Genomic DNA, 18,722 nt, shown 5'->3' with positions numbered 1-18,722 from the left:
ACCAACACTGCCCCCTCAGGCTGCTTTTGGTGCAACCCAGAGATTGGCATTTAATCTGTCACTACTTCAGGGCATTAGCCTACATTTTGGGGTACAGACTAAATCCTGACAGACACAAACGCATGACTGGAGATGGAGAATGGGCCATAAAGGGGCAAAAGAAGCTTGGGCTGCCTTGTGTAATTATGTGAGCTCTCAAATATTTAATTATGAATTATTTATATTATAGCAAAGTGTAATGAGCACACTGATTTGACTAACTATCCTTAAACTGGAATGTGTATCAGACATTAATAACTAAGAATGCAATATCGAACAGTTTTCTGCTTATATTAGCAGTTATCTTTTTAGTGAACTGCAGACTCTCCTGTGAGTAGAAATACACTGAATAATGGAATTTCTATTTATATCAGTGCTCTACATGTTTACAATTCTTGAATTTTACTTTTCCCATCTATTTCCTTTAAGGTTTTTAAATGTTTTTCAGAAGTCTAGGTTTTAGAATGTGTCATTAATCTGTTGCTCAAAAAACCTGTTCATGAAAGCTGAAAGTTTAGTAAGAGTCTTAATTGTTTTAAGCTCATTTAGCTAAAAGGTAATGCGTAAAGCTGGGATCAGGAGGACTAGTGTAATGTGATAATGGTTAAATCCAGCTTTGTCTTTTAATTTGAGGTTAAATGCTTAGACTTTTCCTTTTTTATACAAAGCAGCTATCCTACACCTGCCTGTGCGCCTTAAGTACACAGCAGCATAGACCCAGGCTGCCGTCCGGTCGATGCTCCTCTGAGATCTTCCTTTACAGATTCACAAACAACTCCAGGCCTTCATCCTTTTAGAAGTCTGCGCTCTTAAGGCACCCCACTGTGCTCCAGCCTTTTGACACATCCCAGATTGTGCTTGAGTTAAGCCAAAGGGACCAAGTTCATATAGGAAAGAAGATAGAAAAGAGCACTTTCAACCTGACATTTTTCAAGTAACTGGGCTGCCACATCTAAATTTTGTATTTTCTGAAGGGACTTCAAGTGACTTCAAAAACTCTTCTATCTACGATGACCTGATAGTAGAATCCAATTTACTTTTAATGGAGATATGAAAGGCTTGCTAATGATGAAGGATTTAACAGTTTGCCTAAATGCAATACATTAAAGCCCCTATATTATGCATTATTTATTTAAATACTTTGTACTAGAGCCTGGCAATAAAAGAGAAAAATTACACCATGTTTTTTTTTTTCCCTTAACATGAGTATTACTTTCAACAACATTCACAGACATAGACATAATCTCTCCAAATCACATTTACAATAAGTACTTGTAGCGTATTCAGTTCTAACAACAGTTCCATCCTTCACCTAGTTTTTGATAAGTCTTCTAGTATTGGTTGTTCTGTATCAGGTACTGAAAATCCAAGTACCGTTATCCGAACGGGAGAAAATAAATAATGAAAAAAAAAATCAACTGTGCTGTCAAAGGCGTGGAGTTTGTACACTGTCTTGATCAGAACTAGTAAAGAATTGAGTGCCATGGATCATAAAAGCCGGTGGTGTATAACAGTGAGGGACATGTTTTGATCTTTAGTGAGCGACTATGCAGAATTACTGAAACCTGCACAGATTAAAGGAGATTTATTATGCAAAATTGACATTTAACTTGGCTTTTAACCATGTTAACCATGTTTTTCTTATTTACTCTCTCAAAGTTCATGCATTTTTGACTAATCTTTGTTTTCTTGCATTCAAGACGTCATTATTCTGATCTTTTCACCTCCACGATACATGCACACTGCAATTCACTGAATTTGTTCTTCGTATTGCACATTGCATATTTCAACTGTCCAAAATATAACATAATGAAGCACAGTGTCTTCTTTAAACAAAAAACAACTCCAGCTATGTTGAAAATGATTATAGGTTCTTCATATAAAGCCATTTAACCCTAGATTTCACTCTCTGAAAACAACCATTTGTTCTTTTAGTGACCCCTGTGGCCGGAGTTGGTATCTCTGTTGCAGCTGTGATATCTCTCTCTCCATTGATCCACACAGTCAGGCCACTCCAAAAATCTAATAATTTCAGCAGTGTCTCATCACTGACCTTTCCTGAAAATATCATCAAAATCTAACAATTACTTTTTGTTATCTTGATATCAGTGTAACAAACCAACAATCAAAAGCTTCGAAAATATAATCTTTTAGGGCACAGCTAAATATTGTATGTGGTATCCCTTAAAGCTGACATTGCCTTTTTTGGCCTGTATATTACTTTTGGGATAGATTTAACATTAGTACATGACAGCTTCTATGATACTCATTATGTTGTTTGATAAATCTGCAACAGCCTCCTGGTCAGGTCTTATTGAGCAGGGCAGAGGGCAGCTCAGAGTTCATAGGTCAGGCTCTGCTCTGCCCGTGATGAATTACATGTCTGTTATTGTAGGACAGTGTGTAAGTGAAGCCAGAGATTGATAGATCAGATTTGGAGATTTGGGGAGAGGCAATATGTCCTCATCAGTGTCTGAGGTCCACAAATGTTGGACTGTGTGTAATGATCTGTCTACTCTAGAGGTTTGATATCGTACTTTGTATTGTCTCACATTTCCTCCAACTATACGAAAATTGCAACAACACAAATTGAGTGACGACTGGGTTGAGTGATATTGACAAAAATAAATTTTAAAAAAATGTGCTAAAGCCAGCCTGTATATGCCATGGTTGATGTCTGACAATAAAATGAACCACACAAATGCTTATCATTTGCATTTTAAAAGATTTTAATTAAAATTTTTAAAAACTGTATACATAAAAATATACTCAGCCTTTTTAGACTATTTACTATATTATTAGGAATGTAACAATAATTGAAATATTGTGAAATCATATCGTCAAAAGTCTCACAATAATATAGTGGGTATTGTAAGTCTGTTTGCTTAAATGAATAGTTATGGTGCAGCAATAGCTTAAACAAAAACAGAGGGAACTACATAGACCATGATCCTTTGCTCCGTTTCAGCCCAGACTACATGAAGGAATAACTGTTCTAAACTGTTTTAGTCTTTGGATTAAGTCTTGTCAAGGGATTTTAAGAGAAAAAAGTAGCGTATTCAAAGTTTTTTTTTTTTAGCCTTCACAAAATATCGCAATAAATATCATATTGTGAGATGTATATCGTGAAAATATCATACAGAGATATTTGGATATCATTACATCCCTAATTACATTATACTATAGTCTACATTTGCCTCCAAAACAACAATGTAATATTAGCATTATCTGATATATCTTCCTCCTCAGTTGATGATGGATAATTATGGATGTGGACTTCATTAGATGTGACACATTCGCACAAATCTGTAGTCGGGGCCATTTCTTTTCCCGTTTAATTGAGGAAGTTATTTTCAGCATTCTCATTTTGGTCGCAGGTTTTGTGGAGGTGAAGAAGAAGCTATTTGATGGGTTTTCGGGGCTTGGACTATTTCCAGCCAGTAGTTTTTCTCACAGCAGGTGATGACAGGCTTTCACATGGTCACACAATTACACGTGTCTGGCTATCATTCTCCATCACTTACCCACTTTCGCACCCCTCAGACACTCAAGTGACTTCCTTCCTGCTGTTCTGCCTTCATTTTCCACCTATTTAATGTTTGGGGCCCCTTATTCTTGCACATCCTATGCTGCCATACCTCCACCCTGCCTCTGGGTAAAAATGTCTATAAACCTATTTTTCCCCAATGCAGCCAAGCAATATGCAAGCCTTGTTTTTTTTTGCTGAAAATATAATGGGTGTAAATTGCATGGCTCCTTGACTAAATAAGCCTGAACCTGCTTGGATATCCTGTTTTAGTGCCTTTTTACATCATGATTTCTTTTAAATAAAGTAATAATTTGGCTTTTAATGAATTCAACGTCTCTAATAGTGTTGTCATGATACTAAAATTTCAGAGTAGTTTTCAAGGAATATTCTCACTACTCAGTGCCAGTTATGATACCACAATGATAATAAAAACACTTTTTTTTAGACGATAGAATGTGATTCAACATTAAACTGTAGTATTTTACTTTACATTACAATGTTCTGTTATATCTGTGTAATCCCTCAGTTGTTTATGTAGTGGTCCATGTGTATAAAAGTCTGTGTGGTTTTATACTTGTTCAAATGTATGTGGTTTTATACTTGTTCTGATACAGCTCAAGATAATTCTAAAGCTATGCAAGAAAGGTTAATTTCTGTCCTGTGAATGAATTTGAGCAAGTATCAATACAAAAAAAAGTATATGGTTTTCATTCTAGTTTTAGTAATTAGTATCTGCTGAACAACTTTATTCTGTAACCCACAGGGCAACCTTTATTTGAACCATAGCCATTTGCCATTCAATATACCCTTCGGCGTTTTTATTTTTAGCTGACGTTCATGAAATTAGTGAATATACACCGAAGTGAATAAGTGGAGCTTTTGAACTGTGTTGAATTTGGGGCTGGGAGACATGACATTTTTGCCAGTTGTGGGGAAATGTCACTGTCACATGTAGCGGCTGTGACAGATGGCATATAGCCGGCACTGCACTGACCTTCTGTTCACCTGCACCAGTCCAAATACACAACGCACAATACAGAAGACACAGTACAAATACACAACACTCAATAGAGAATACACACACGACACCTGCTGCCCCACCTGCACTCCCATGTTCCCCTCTTTCACTTTGTCTCAACTCTCCTAACATTGCTCAAACAACACTAACACGCCACTATTACTGTTTCCATTCTGTGGCCTGTCTGACTCTCTGACACTGTTTTTTTGAAGTAAATAAACATGCTCATTTCTGTGTGATTCTGGGCAAAAGCCGGAGAGACCGCAGCCTCAGGTGGCAGCTGTGTTTGTGTGGAAGCACAGCGTGCCACCTGCCGTGTTCCTATCAAGTATCTTTAGTTACACTCAGTGGGATTTGAGCCTGAACCAAGCCTGTGTCGCCGAAATACGAGCTTCCTGGATCTGTTGACCAATAGACAATCACTCTGGTAACAATCGGAACACACACAAATTACACAAAGCATTTTCAGCGAGAGTCAAAAGCTTTTAATGTCGATTTGAGCAGCCTGTTTTACTATGCCTGATTATTTATTAATAAAGGTCAACCGCACAGAAAAGTGTTTATGTTGTGTAGGGAGGCACCTGTAAGCTTTTGGCATTTTCCCTACTGAGCTGTGATCTTGTTTTCTAGGCTGACGATCCCAGAGGCTTTTCAGTTGGTGTTGGCTTGACAAGCACTGACCTGGAAATTACTGAGCTACTGAGATACAAAATACTGGCTACGAGTTATAAAAGATGACATTCCATCTCTGTATAAGGGAGTTCATTCTTCATTCACCTTCAGGGGCACATGTGACAGAGTATTAGTTAAACTTTACTATAAGACATGTACACACTGATGAATATAGCCACACTCTTTCAAATCCCCTCTGAAATGCTTGTGATCCCCTGGTTCCATATGATATGAAGTATATAGACAAGTTTGATATACATTAAGTCATGCAAGATGACAGTAAGAACTTCTGACCTTTGCTTGCCTTATGTTTGAACCCTGAGGGGATATAAGCGACGCGTGCAGTGAACGGGAATCACAGCTGAAATGAGGAGGATAGTTGGTCAAAGAAAGTGAAACAGTTTAGACTATTAAATTTAATTAAATTAAATCCATAGTTAACTTTCTATAGGCTGTCAGCTAATTTAATCACATCTACTGCATGTAATGCCTAGTGAACGTTGACATCAAAGCATTCATTTGCGGGGCATTATTTCTATTTTTACTCAACCATAGATGGACGGGTCACTGCCAACTTGCCAAGAAGCAATTTCACCAAACACTATTTGGAGTGACACAAGCCCAAGGCCTATAACTTGGCCATAGGTACGTGTATGTGTAAGAGTGATGGATGCTTGGGAACATACACAGTGAGATGCCAGTGTGTGTGAGATGCAGGGTCGGGGGTTGTGGCTCTACAGACCGCGGGCAGTTCTTAACCTCTGAGGTGCTGTGAACAAGCGCACACATTGGCCAGTGCAGACGGAAGGAACATAGCTGAGGGGAGCGGGCACATGTGGCATATAGCTTACATATTTGAGCAACGCTTTAGCTTCTACTTGTGATTAAATTGTGCTACGTGGATGTCACTGCAGTAAGGTACCACTGTGCATATATGTGCCACACTGACAAATTGTGTTAGGAAAAGAATAAATCAACTGTCTGAAAATGGAAAGCATTTATAACCAGGAAACAAGACCAAAGTACATTTGTTGCCAGGCTGATGGTATAGTATGTAAATGTTATTAATGCTATTCTTTATCGAAATGTGGCATGTTTCTGGTGTGACTGGTTGCTGCAGTGCATATAGAATTGATGGATCATATGTATCTGTAATGGGATATTATACATGGTCCTATGTAAAATGGTTGCATTCATATAATTCATGAATCTTTGTTGAAAATCTTTTATTGTCAAGAGTAAAGCAAGGGGGAAATGTAAAAAAGTGGACTGGCCATAATTGTATTCATCTGTAGCCTGCATTTCGTGTCATTCTAACGAGCCAAATGCCTTTTTAAAATCATCTCATTTTGCAAAAGCTTTTTGTCTTTCAACAATTCACCCACCTTGTGTCGTCAAATGTAATGAACCCTGCCTTGAACCTTCCTTTTAATTGGTGTCGACTCAATGGAGAAACGTGCATGTGGAGAGAAAAATCCTTTTAAAACATGCCATAAATTAATTTTTACAGAGCAAGTGGTGGTGAGGTGTTCTGCATAGCAATTTAATCAGACAAGCAGCTTTATGAATGCTGCATCCTTGGCTTTGAACAGAATTCTTATTTATTCTAAATAAGGCAGTGTGGTTAAATGAGGAGGCCTTTAGGAGGGACTGATAAGCCACTGAGGAGCCACTTCTGGCGTGTGTGGAGGGAGACATCAGCAGGGAAATTAACAGGCTGAATAGATGCTTAGACTTTGGAGCTCCATAATGAGACTTCTATAGTCTGTCTAGTCCCTTAATACGCATACAGTATGTGTACTCACATATCCATTTCACATGTAAGGTTATATAGAATAGGCCGCCTGCTGGCTTCTGCAAAACAAGTCTATTTATGCAGAATATCTGCAGAGAACATCTAACACACCAAAGAGGGATCCGCAGATACAGTCTTTGTGCCAGTCTCAAGCCTAGAAAAAGCTCCATTAAGGTAATGTTTTGCCAAAGATACCAAGACATTCTACGCACAATATATGCAAACATCATGACATTTTTTTTCCCACCAAAATGGGATCTTTTTGGTGGCAAGCTTCTTACAGATGTTAACTAAACACTACAGAAATTTATCTTGTGTCTGGATATTGGCTATGACAAGATTACGTCCCTGAAAACAGTTTCTGTAAATGTGTAATTATTTTGTCTTTGCAAGCTGGAAATAAAAATAATAATACCCAAAGATTGCTGATGATTCCAGGTCATTGAGCTTGTGGCATTCTTCTTTCTAAACCGCTGCTCGTAATAATTTATGACCTTGAAACCAATTATGATTGTTTATGCTTGGACTAATTTGGAGTGAACTCATTCAACCACGGACGGCTTTTCACCTCTCTGAAAGGATTTCCTGCTCCTATCCTTTGAACACATGTGTACTCGCCGGGCCAAACATATTCACACAGTTTCAGATTGATTCCCAGAGAGGTGAAAAGTCTCTCAGCAAGTGGTGCTGGCTCTGCATGATAAATGGCCACTTGTGCCCTTTTAACTTTCGGCTTCAAGCTGCCACGCAAGAAATAACTTTAGCTTTAGCCCTTTTCACTTATAGAGTCCGACCTCTTATTACCTTATTTATCACTCATGTCTGAGGATATAAAGTATCCCTTGCACCTAAAACATAAACATATACTGTTCTATGAATTTCCCAATAAGCTAACTCAGCTCATAGGTGAGCCCATCCCACTGCCCCACAGCAGCTAGCCTTGCACAAATTCTTTCTTTACATTGGAAATGCGGCTCAAGAGACGCACTTTGAGGTCTAGACTGTACCATTTTCTGCTTACACATCGTTAATGTTTTTTGTATACTCTGTCCACTTTCCTTTGTGTGACCCTTTTGTGTTGGGGCTTTTGTCTTGTTTTCAATGAACATTCAAAATGAACATTCCCCCTGTTATGAATCATTCAAGCGGTAAATATAACTCATTTACTGCGATGCAATATTCATCACACATTGAGCTCTTTTTACAAGACAGATGTCATCCAACCCGGGTCGATGAGAGCTATGTGCTGCATTTGTTTTTAAAAAGGCAGTAATCTGAAAACCTGGAGTTTCCACTGACTTGCTTTACAAGGCCCATGTTGATAATTGGACCACATCCTATCTTTGATGTACCCCGCGGCCATGTGAACTAGTCATAAACTAACCATGTTATAGGTGTATTGATTGGTCAACAGATTGCCTGTATCCTGTAAAACACGGCTCTAACATGAATGCTTTTATTAAGCTTATTTTGTGGCTGCTCTACAATGTGCATTTTGTCTTTATTAGACCCACTGAACTATCTCAGCAAAATGTGTACCTTTAAATCTTTGTTATTCCTCAATCATTTAGGGTCTTTGCCTTGGACATGCATCTATTTTCTTTCATTTCTTGTCTGAATGCCACTATCTAGGAGGTGGTCCATCTGAATAAATTCCCTGGTTACATAGGTTATTTTGGATCTATATAAAGTACATATAGAAGAGAGATGAGATTTGCGAAAGAACTACTGCATATTATGTTTGTATCCATTTCTTTTCAATGTTTTATAAATCTAAATCATGCTGAGATTGCAGCCGTTCAATAAGTTTGAATGGAGCTGTGCGGAGCTGGTTTGGTGGTAAGCTGTCACTTTCTTGATAAACAGAAATGCTCCATCGCATTGAGTGAAAAGATGTGATGGGCGTGGGGGAGTGCTGGTACCTGGAGACTCGCTGGGTAGTATTCTGGATTGTGTTTCCTTCTTTTATCCTGGCCCCTATCTGTTTGACGCGCCGTCGGCTCAATGCCTATTTTTCATCCTTTTTATAAAGATGTTCTTTTGACAGTTTGCTGTCACTCACTTCTCTCCTTTTTGCAGTGGCTCCTGAGGCCCACAGCCCCGTACATTAACTGTATTCATTTTGTTTGTCTGCAGTTCGATCCCTAGATGCAGAGTTCACTGTTTTATGTATTTCTTTTTTGAGAGAGGTTTTCATAAACTTGTCTGTTTATTCACAGTGGAGATACAAGTATTTTTATTACATTGCAGCTATACTGTCAATCAGGTCTCAAGGTCTGTACTCAGCTGTTGTTGTTAGAATTCAACACCTTCTGTATAATGTACGAACACTGTCTAGCAGGAGAAACTACTGTAGACAGTTGGTATTGTATGCCAGTGTTATTTTTTATCTTCATGTGAAATGATTCTTCCATGAGGAAATTTTGCATAAATACAAATAATGGAAAAATAAGACATCATCAGACGCTCCAGTGTAATAACAATAACCCCTTGTAACTGTTATGCATGATCAACACTAAACTACAAGCAGACAAATGTGGACCTTTTGAAGTTCAAACTAGTGTGAATCAGACAAATCTCCTGGACAGTGACACACACTAGCACACACCACCTCACAGCATTAACCACATCTTAATTACTGAGGCTTGATGGGTACTTAACCTTGGCCCTGGGTGCTCCTGCTAATGCTGGGAGGTCAGGAGTATGATTGGCTGGCTCATTGTCAACTCAGCCAGAAACAGCTGCTGGAATGCAGATGTGACGATCCTGGAGACAAAGACAAAGGCCTACTCCCAAGAGATTAATCATATGCTGCAGAGGAAGGTGTTTTATCATCTTACTTCTTAAAATGATTGTTTTGTTTTAATGATATTTTCAGACTGTTAAATTAAAGTATTATATTTAGTATAATATAAAGTATTATATTTAGTATAATCTAAAAATGCGGAGGAAGGCCTTTTATATTGTATAGGTTAAGTACATCTGAGAAAAGGAAATCCACAAAGGTTGCATCTTACTTTTCCCAAATGGCGCTGGAGATTTTTAAGTTTGTGCCCATTTCTGTTTCATATGGATAAATCCAGACTAGGTGATGCACAAAATGAGCTAGTTTTGAAACTCAAAAGCCCTAATGGCATGACCAACGAATATATTTGTTTGGGTGTATCCGCTCAGTATCACTCTGCAGATACTAAACCTTAATATCAAATAAATAAACATAATGGTTTGATTTGTGCCTTTGTTTATTTAACATTGTTGCTGCCCAAGTTATGAGCAGACTGCATCAGTATGTAGTTCCCAGCATCATAACATTATCCTTTATTAGTATGACCTCATCCTTTGAGCTGTGTGTTTGCTAAGTAGCATATGGCAGCCTCTGAGAGTCTAATGAGCTCATCCACTTCCTGCATGCAGCTAGCCATATAGCCATAGAGCGCAACAGCAGGAGGAGTCACTAAGAGGACACTCTGAGAGACGCAAACCTCGGCGCCAGACTACAGCTCAACTTTTACTATTGAATTGATACTTTGGGGTGACATCATACTGGAGGTGCTACATGTATCTCTATGGTGATATGTTCAGCAGTTATCATAATGCACACATTAGCAAACAGGCAAAAAATACAAACATGGATTTAAACAACACATTTTTAGGAGCCTGTCTAGTATAGGTGTATTATTTATGTTATTTGTATATATAAAGGGAGAATGACTAACTGAAAAACACTTGGTGAATGCTAGCTAACTTGTGACTGTAATGCTTCGACTGTAATGTTATTTAAGAAGCAGCACAAATCAGCTCACAATCAGCTCTTTCTGGTCTAAATATAAAGTCTAACTTGAGTAACAGAGCTTCAGACAGAGCAGTGCCTATGTTAACATCAGACCCTCAGGAAATATTAATGACCTCAGCTATAAGCCATTTATTTAGAAATGTGGAGTGGTGTTGTTTATTAATCTGAGAATGTAGCAATATTGCTCTAATCAAATGTTATGGCCTGATATGATTTTAAAATCCATTTGATCTCAATCTTATTTAAATTTACCCCTTTTAAAGTATCTCAGGTAAATTATGATCAAATATGAAACTATGCAAAACTAGTGATCATGACTCATTCTCAGTAGGAGCAAAAGCATTGTTCTTTTGCAATTTATCCCATTTTGGTTGTATTTTTTGTTGAGACAGTGAAGCAGAGAGACAGGTGAGTGACATGGAGCAGAGTTGGGAATCGATCCAGGGTTTCTGCGGTTCATGTGACACACGCTTGAGCAGATGAGCCACTCGGCCTTAGGTCTTCAGGAAGTTTTGTTTTGGCTGCACAGTTTGGACCAGTGGGTCTAGAGTGGCGCATCTCTTCAAAAATGTGTCTTGGGATTGACACATTTTAGATTTAACTTCACCAGCAAAAATCCATCTTTTTAGGCTGCTGTTGAATTTTTTCCTAATCTAATGTAGACCAGTTTCTCAAGTACCACAGGTTGAGAAAAACTGGTAATGTAGGTTATTGCATCCATTGATTGGCAGTATTCCATAATAATCACAGTTACAGTGCAAGGGTACATTTTTCCAATCTTGTCTATATTATTCTACATTGTCATCAATAATGATTTTCTTTCTCTTGTGTGTGTTGTGTAGTTGATATTGCCTCCTGTGTGTGTGTGTGTGTGTGCGTGTGCGTGCGTGTGCGTGTGTGTGTGTGTGTACTTATTAATAAGTTGCTATAATCTCAGTAGGAGAAGTCTCTTCCTTTAAAGATGAGTTGTGAGAAAGTTGAAATGGGGCTGTAAATAGGTCATGCCCCGTGCTTATTTTAATGTCATATTTACTGCCGGGGCCTCATTCCATTCGGCCTGATCAATTGAGTTGGACATTTAGTCTGCTCTCATTTGACTGATTCGCTGTGTCCACTGAGCTGTTAAAAACCAGGATGTACAGCGCAGCCCTCCCGACCATACATTCACTGCGCAGAGGTCATACATGTATGCATGGAGCGGGCCGCGCTGTTGCTCTATCTTCTATAGGAATCTATGCAGGCCATGTGGGTGTTTGGACCCTGTCAGTGGGTACATATGTGTGGTCTGGAGGCTATGGCGAGTCATAACACAAAGTTGACAGGGGGCTGGGGAGATTTAGGGCAAGGTGCCAAGAAAGCCAAGAAACACGCAGACTTGTACACGCACACATACAAGCTCTGCCCCCGATCTCCAGGGACATCTGCTCCGGTCCGGGTCACTGGCGGCGAGTGCGTGGTCGGCCTCAAAAGTATCACCACGGCAACTGCATCACATAATCCCATTCCATCTCGTCCCATCCAGGAAGCATGTGCGACGTGATTGGCCCGTTTCCCCTGGGGCGCTCAGACGACTCGGGCTCAGGCGCTGTCTGCTTACTCGCTGTGTCAGCTCCAAGTCTGTGGGCGGGGAGCAGCGCATTAAAGGAGCGTTTGGCGCTTTTTGGCAGGAGACTGTGAATTATGCAGACGCACCCCTACTGTGCAGCTGTGTGTCAGAAGCCTACTGTATGTGTGCTGAGGAGCGCCAGTGTGGATAAAACAAACTCTACTTTTCTCACTTGGCGGATTGGTGAAATGAAAGTTAAAGGTCTATACCATTTGGGAAAATTAAATTTAAGGGAGTTTCTTTTTGTAATGCCTTTTTGTTAGTAGGACTATGCGATTTTATTGTGGTTTCCACCAATTAATTACAAAAATTGTCTATTAAAAATACATTTTGTTCTGAATAGTAAGGACATTGAATTGTATTTTTTTTGGTATAATTAAGCAACAGGAGAATGTAGTACAGAGTTTTACTAAATAACTTGATTTATGTATGATTTATAAAACAGCCTTTGCAATGCATTGTTGATATTGTGATAATAAAATATGGTGAAGTTGGGATATATTGTTAACTCTGCAATTTTTTCTGATCTGGCCAAGATTTTAAAACTTATATCAAGTTATTCATCTTGTTTTCAGATTTATTATCAACTTACTAGTTCTTAGCCTGCTTGATTCTAGTCTAGAGCACGGACAGATAATTTCACTATTTTTAAGTAATTTTCTGATAGATTAAAGTGTTTTTATCTTAAATTTAGGCTAAGCTTTTTGCATTCCCTTTGCCTCTAACAAGAAAATAAATGGCAGCATATAAGGTCTATTTTTAAAACAAATTAAAGGAGAGCAAAGCAAAGGAGAAAATAAGAAAGCTTTTCTCACTATAAAAGATTGGTGTGATGCTACTTTCTACGTGTTGGTGTGTTTTCTTCTAGGTTGTTCCTTAGTTGCATATTAATGGCCAGCGTCCATCTTCTTTGCTTTCTTTCTCTGACTCCGCATCCTGTCTCTGTTTTGCTGAAATACATAAACACAATCGGAAATATAACACATATGACAGTTTGCATCTAGTTTTCTCGCTCACTCCTCTCTCCCCTCCCTTTAGTTTTCCTCTTGTATTCTATCTAGCTCCAGCTGTCAGGAGGCTTCATTATTAAAGATTCATGGTTCACTGTGGGCAGCTCTTCCAAAAGCTTTTGTCAGACTAACCAAGTGTCTCAAATCACAGAGGCCTTAAGTGGAGGTGACATGAAGATTCACACAGACCTATGCACTTAGAGGCACACACACACGCACGCTCTTGGTAGATACATTCTCAACAGTCAGCTCAGGCTTTAAATCATCTTCTGAATGGCACTGCAACGTGTTTAACATGGCTTTAATGTGCCCTGTGTTTGGGCCGTCAACACTGTGATTTTTCACAGTTTTGACGGTGGATCTTTGTTTTGCAAACACTAAATCACTCTTAGCCAACAAACTAATTCTGTTCCTCTTTCCCTTTGTTTTTACAGAAAGGCCCAAGAACAACAAAAGAAGGTGGTGGTGGCAGGTTGTGTACCCCAAGCTCAGCCAAGAATGGACTACCTCAAGGGACTCAGCATCATAGGGGTATGCATTTTTCAATATTCAGCCATTTCAGCTAACAGACGATAATTGGATGTGTACAGTGGTGTATTGTTGAGGTATGCCCATTAGTTGATGCTGACTGAAGCCGAGTCTCACACATACACACACGCTCAGTTTGACCTGTCATTCACCTGGCTGCCTGCCTGCTGCATTTGTTCTGTTCTAGCCTTCCAGCTGTGAGGCCGATCAATACAGCTCCCTCCGAGACTTGAACAAGACCACTAAAATGAACACAGTTTGGTGTGCAAGTTTTAGTGGAGAGGAGTCGGCCACAGTTGTACAAAGTATTCCAACAATAAGCCTCAAGATAAGACAGTAGGTCCAAGAGAATAAATAGAAAAACATGGATTGAAAAACTAGATTTCTGTACTAGGAATACTAACCACAAACTTTTGGATCAATATGTAATATATATAGGGGTTTCTCAAGACCAATATCTTATCATCCTATTATTTGCTCGTTGAAAGCCAGCAGTCTCCATTGAGGTTCTAGTGGGGTATGTATAAGATATGTGGAATTTATAATATCTCTACTGTTGATCTGGTGTAAATAAGAAAATTACAAGTGTTGTATTTATATGTATTTTATTGTTGTGTTTGTTGTTTTTTTATTTTTATTTTTTGCTGGTGTATGAAGTAATACATCGACACCTTTGTGAACAATTTAACACACTGTTCACATTTTGGTCAATCCTTTAACCTCACCAAGACATTTACAGGCATGTTTTATCTAATCAGAGATATAACAGTCAGAAAATCTGTCAATCAAAAAGTGTATATTAACATATATTTAAAGCATACGTTTTTAATTATATATTTTTAGAAATGGAATCTACCACGTATATTGGGGGAAACTCATTGTTATTCTAAACCTAACCTATAAGATACTAGTGTTAATGAATGTACCTGGTAAGCGGTGTTGGGGATGTTAAATATCCGTCGACATAAATAATCTTATTCTATTTAAGTAAACATTCCATAGTAAAGCGTAATTAGATTCAAATGAAGTAGCATGTATGAGTAATATAATTACATCCACATAAGCAGGCGTGGAGATGCAATCGCCTTTGGGTGAGTAGAAACAGCTGGGAAGTTTACCACCGCCAGTGCTTTCATTGTCATGAGTAGATTGGATTATGCATTGATACAACTTGCACCAGCTCAAACACTGATAGAGCCATGCATGATAAGACACGCATTGTGACAAACACAGACAGATGCATGCACTGCTGTTGTGCGTCCCTGCTAGTTACAATCAACCAACACAATGACACTGACAGTTGGTGGGTTATGCAAATGATATGCAAACAACCAGTCATGAATTTGTATAAAGCGATTGCACTAACGGCTAGTTAAGGGCTGAGCTGGGAGAAAATGTTTCCTGTTGAATCCATTCAGTTCAATGTCCTGTGCTGTGAGCCTGCCTTTGTACGAGTCTCTGTCTGTTGTGTTCTGTCTGAAGTTCAGTAAAATGAATGACAGTGTATTGTAGTAAGGTACACAGGCAGTCACGCAAACCTCAGCAACCCTGCTCCATCTGCACCAGACATGTCACATCCTGTATGTTTAGATGGACTGGAGAGGTACTCACAGGCTCAATGCTGAGGAAGAAGCACTGATGCACATGAGACTATGCACTAACAACCCTCTAAGCAATATGCTCTTCTATATGCCTTTGGTCTGGTGGGGCAGGGAATATATTAGAGTTACAAAGTGATTCATCGCAATCAATTTGAAATCACAAGTGAATGGTCACTATTGCCAATTCTGCAGGTGTTTTGGAGACGTCATGTCCTCTGCAAAGACCTAGATACTATTTTCTCTCCATGAAGATCTATGTATAAAATCTACTAACACTTTAGATTAGAAGGAGATTTCTATACAACAGTAATTACACTGGTTTATGCTATAGAGGGTCATTTTTAACACAGAATTATTGTAGTTTCTTATACCATGTGGCCTGTACTAGTAATGATTAAGATCAAAATCGTAATAAAACTATTCAGGAAATGTGCTTTTTTTGTCTATACTTCAAATGAATCTAGTTTTAATATCATTTTAGTATTGATTACTATCTGGATATTCTGTTTCAAACCTCTACAAACATGAACTGCACTGAAGTCTTGTGTTACTTAGTAGTAACACTTTATATTTGGGTGTTTTCCATGATGTTATTGCTCGTGGATGTGTTTAAAATGTGTACTCTTTATTTAAAAATTAATTGTACATCTAAGTTAGCTTAATTCATTCTGTGTTCAATTTTACTATAGCTAAAGGTAATAAAAATAAACTTCTATGTTCTCTTCTGTTGACCCAGTTTGAAAGTGAAACTCCAAAGAAATACTTGAAGTGTCAATTTTCCAATGTTGGCTCTCCTGCGCCTGTATTTTTTCATATGCTTATCCATTTATCTGTTTTAAGCCTTTCTTGTCACTCTGCCTCCACTTTTTAATGTATTTCCTAATATAGATTCACAGTGACATTTAGGAAATCAGTATCACTTAAGCCTGATGGAGGAAAAAACTTGTCCGTGTCCTTATTCATCTGTATTGGAGTGTGTTTACAAGCCCCTCCTGTTTAAATCAGTGTTGTACTTTGTCAATATCAGAGTTTGGTTTGGGTATAGGGACAGCAGCATCAATACACCTCTCCCATGTGTCTGTGTTCCAGGTCCAGCAGATTGATCGAGTGGTGGAAGTCGTAGACGAGGCTGTTAAAGGTATTTTAAAACACACAGAGGCGCCCGTACACACAAACAGACCCGTATTGATCACCTCGTGAGTGAATAATTATCCCCACTATTTGCTGAATACATAAGTCATGTCCAGCAGGCCTCAAGTTTCCAATCCAAAATTTATACACAAGTATGATTAATAAAAAATTGATTTTCAATAATGTCAGAGCTCAACAGCAACAAAGATGGCATTTCTGTTTGAACTATTTTTAGACAATGCGTATGATTTATTGCTTGGTACAGTTACTGTTTTCCAGAGCTAACAAAACAAAATTTGCTCATCTACTATGGTAGTTTTCATCTTATTCTAGCTATATGAGTGATGGGTGAATTTTCTTTTTCTTTTTATTCTTGAAAAATGACTTTGATGATTTTTCAAACTCTATGACCTGGTAACATGATTTTTTTTTAAATACTTGCAAGTAAGTGCATAGACAAGGGGGTATCTTAAAACATAAATGTGCAGGACAATGTAGAATAACTCAGACATGCAGGAATCAAATGGAATACAATTCTGAGTAAACTAAAGATGAGAAAAAATAAAACAAAACAAAACTTGGTGACATGGTTTAAAATAGATTTTACATAGTATGTCCCCTTTTAACATACACAATCTTCCAGTATGGAACCACTGTTCATGAAACTATCACAAGATCTGGAGACTCAGACTTTTCTCAAGACTCTACACTGATGGAAAACCCTTTTCTAGATTCCCTATTTTGCCTGACCTATCCTTTCACATCTTTGGACAGTGTGAGAAATTGGGGGGGAAATCCACAATAACAAGTGGAGGGTGAGATTTAAAAGAGCATTTGAATGTAGCTGTTCTGGGCCTTACCTGCTCTACTTCATAAGTTGCTGCTAAGTGATTTTCTCTGTCAGAGCGGCTCACTGACTGCGCCTCAGACTCACATGGCTGTGATTAGGTCATCCATTTAAAGCCGACCAGCGCACTTAACAGTTTAATGAAGGTCAGGCAGAGTTTATAGTACGACAGTGTCCAGTCAAGCTGTCATACACCCCCAGCTGTTCCTTAATAAAGAACAGATTGACTGTAGACTTTGTGTGAGTGGTTAGTTTGCTGTGCTGTTTCTCTAATGAAGGACAGCTGAACTAGGCCTTAATTTTACAGTGCATCATTAACCTGCGCTTCTCTCTCCCACACACCTATTCGAACTGTCTATAACTAGATACACCTTTTCTGCTGTCCTCTCCTCCTGTGTCTCTCCTTTTCTCCAAATGGTGTAATCTTTATTCGCTTTCTTTGGCTTCCCACATACTGTTCCTGCTATAGTTCCTTGCCGCTCTAGCCTCTTTGCCCCCTTCGTGGAAACTAATTTCCCCAGTATCATTACAGTTCTTTATGACCTCGTATAAACTGAGAGCTGTTATTTCAGCTCTGAGGCCTGGGCATAAACCTTAAAGCCCCGGGATTTGCCTTTTGTAATGGCTACTAAAATACTTACTGCAATGAACTGCTAATAGACACGCTTCTTAGCTGCACAAAAATTGCTTGCAGGTCTGTTTTCCACATGACAAGTACTAGCATGCCTTTATTAGCTTATTTCTTGAGGTGTGAGTATCCGTACGTTTGGGATTGTGGCTCCAAATGTGTTTAACAACAGTGACTCTGTAAGCATGTGGCAATACTACAAAGCTCCCTTTAATCAGTTCATAGTCCTGAACATAAAGCTCAAGTTACTACCTGTTGTAAATGCTATCTGTTTATCCCTTAGTTATCTGAGATGGAGGTGCTGAGCATGCAAACGTTATTTTACATTTACAATCACAAATTCATTGCAACAGCATTGCACTTTATCTGTTTGTGTCTTCACAACATCTGTCGTTAGGTTTTTGAGGCTGTTGCTGTAGTAACACACATGCTTTCTCAAATCAGATTCCAATTATATCTTAAACTCTGCCAGATGCTGATTTTCCTGCAAAAACCTCCCACTTGTTATTTTTCATTTCAAGACTA

The 18,722-nt window shown here is 38.6% G+C and overlaps 1 protein-coding gene across 2 annotated transcripts in view; it reads left to right on the top strand.

The window, feature by feature from the left end:
* The window catches only part of cdkal1 (CDK5 regulatory subunit associated protein 1-like 1), a 145,226-nt gene that overhangs the window by 14,873 nt on the left and 111,631 nt on the right, over window positions 1–18,722 (top strand). For both annotated transcript variants that reach the window (XM_020937460.2, XM_055163361.1), the window contains exons 5-6: window positions 13,897–13,993; window positions 16,681–16,729. In XM_020937460.2, coding sequence (XP_020793119.1) covers window positions 13,897–13,993; window positions 16,681–16,729 — 146 coding nt within the window. The remainder of the gene's footprint in view (window positions 1–13,896; window positions 13,994–16,680; window positions 16,730–18,722) is intronic.

This window comes from Boleophthalmus pectinirostris, unplaced genomic scaffold (assembly GCF_026225935.1).
Source record: "Boleophthalmus pectinirostris isolate CB_2022bp ecotype Guang Dong unplaced genomic scaffold, ASM2622593v1 HiC_scaffold_6, whole genome shotgun sequence".
In the NCBI taxonomy this organism is placed as follows: domain Eukaryota; kingdom Metazoa; phylum Chordata; class Actinopteri; order Gobiiformes; family Gobiidae; genus Boleophthalmus; species Boleophthalmus pectinirostris.
This window is presented reverse-complemented; position numbering and strand designations above follow the sequence as displayed.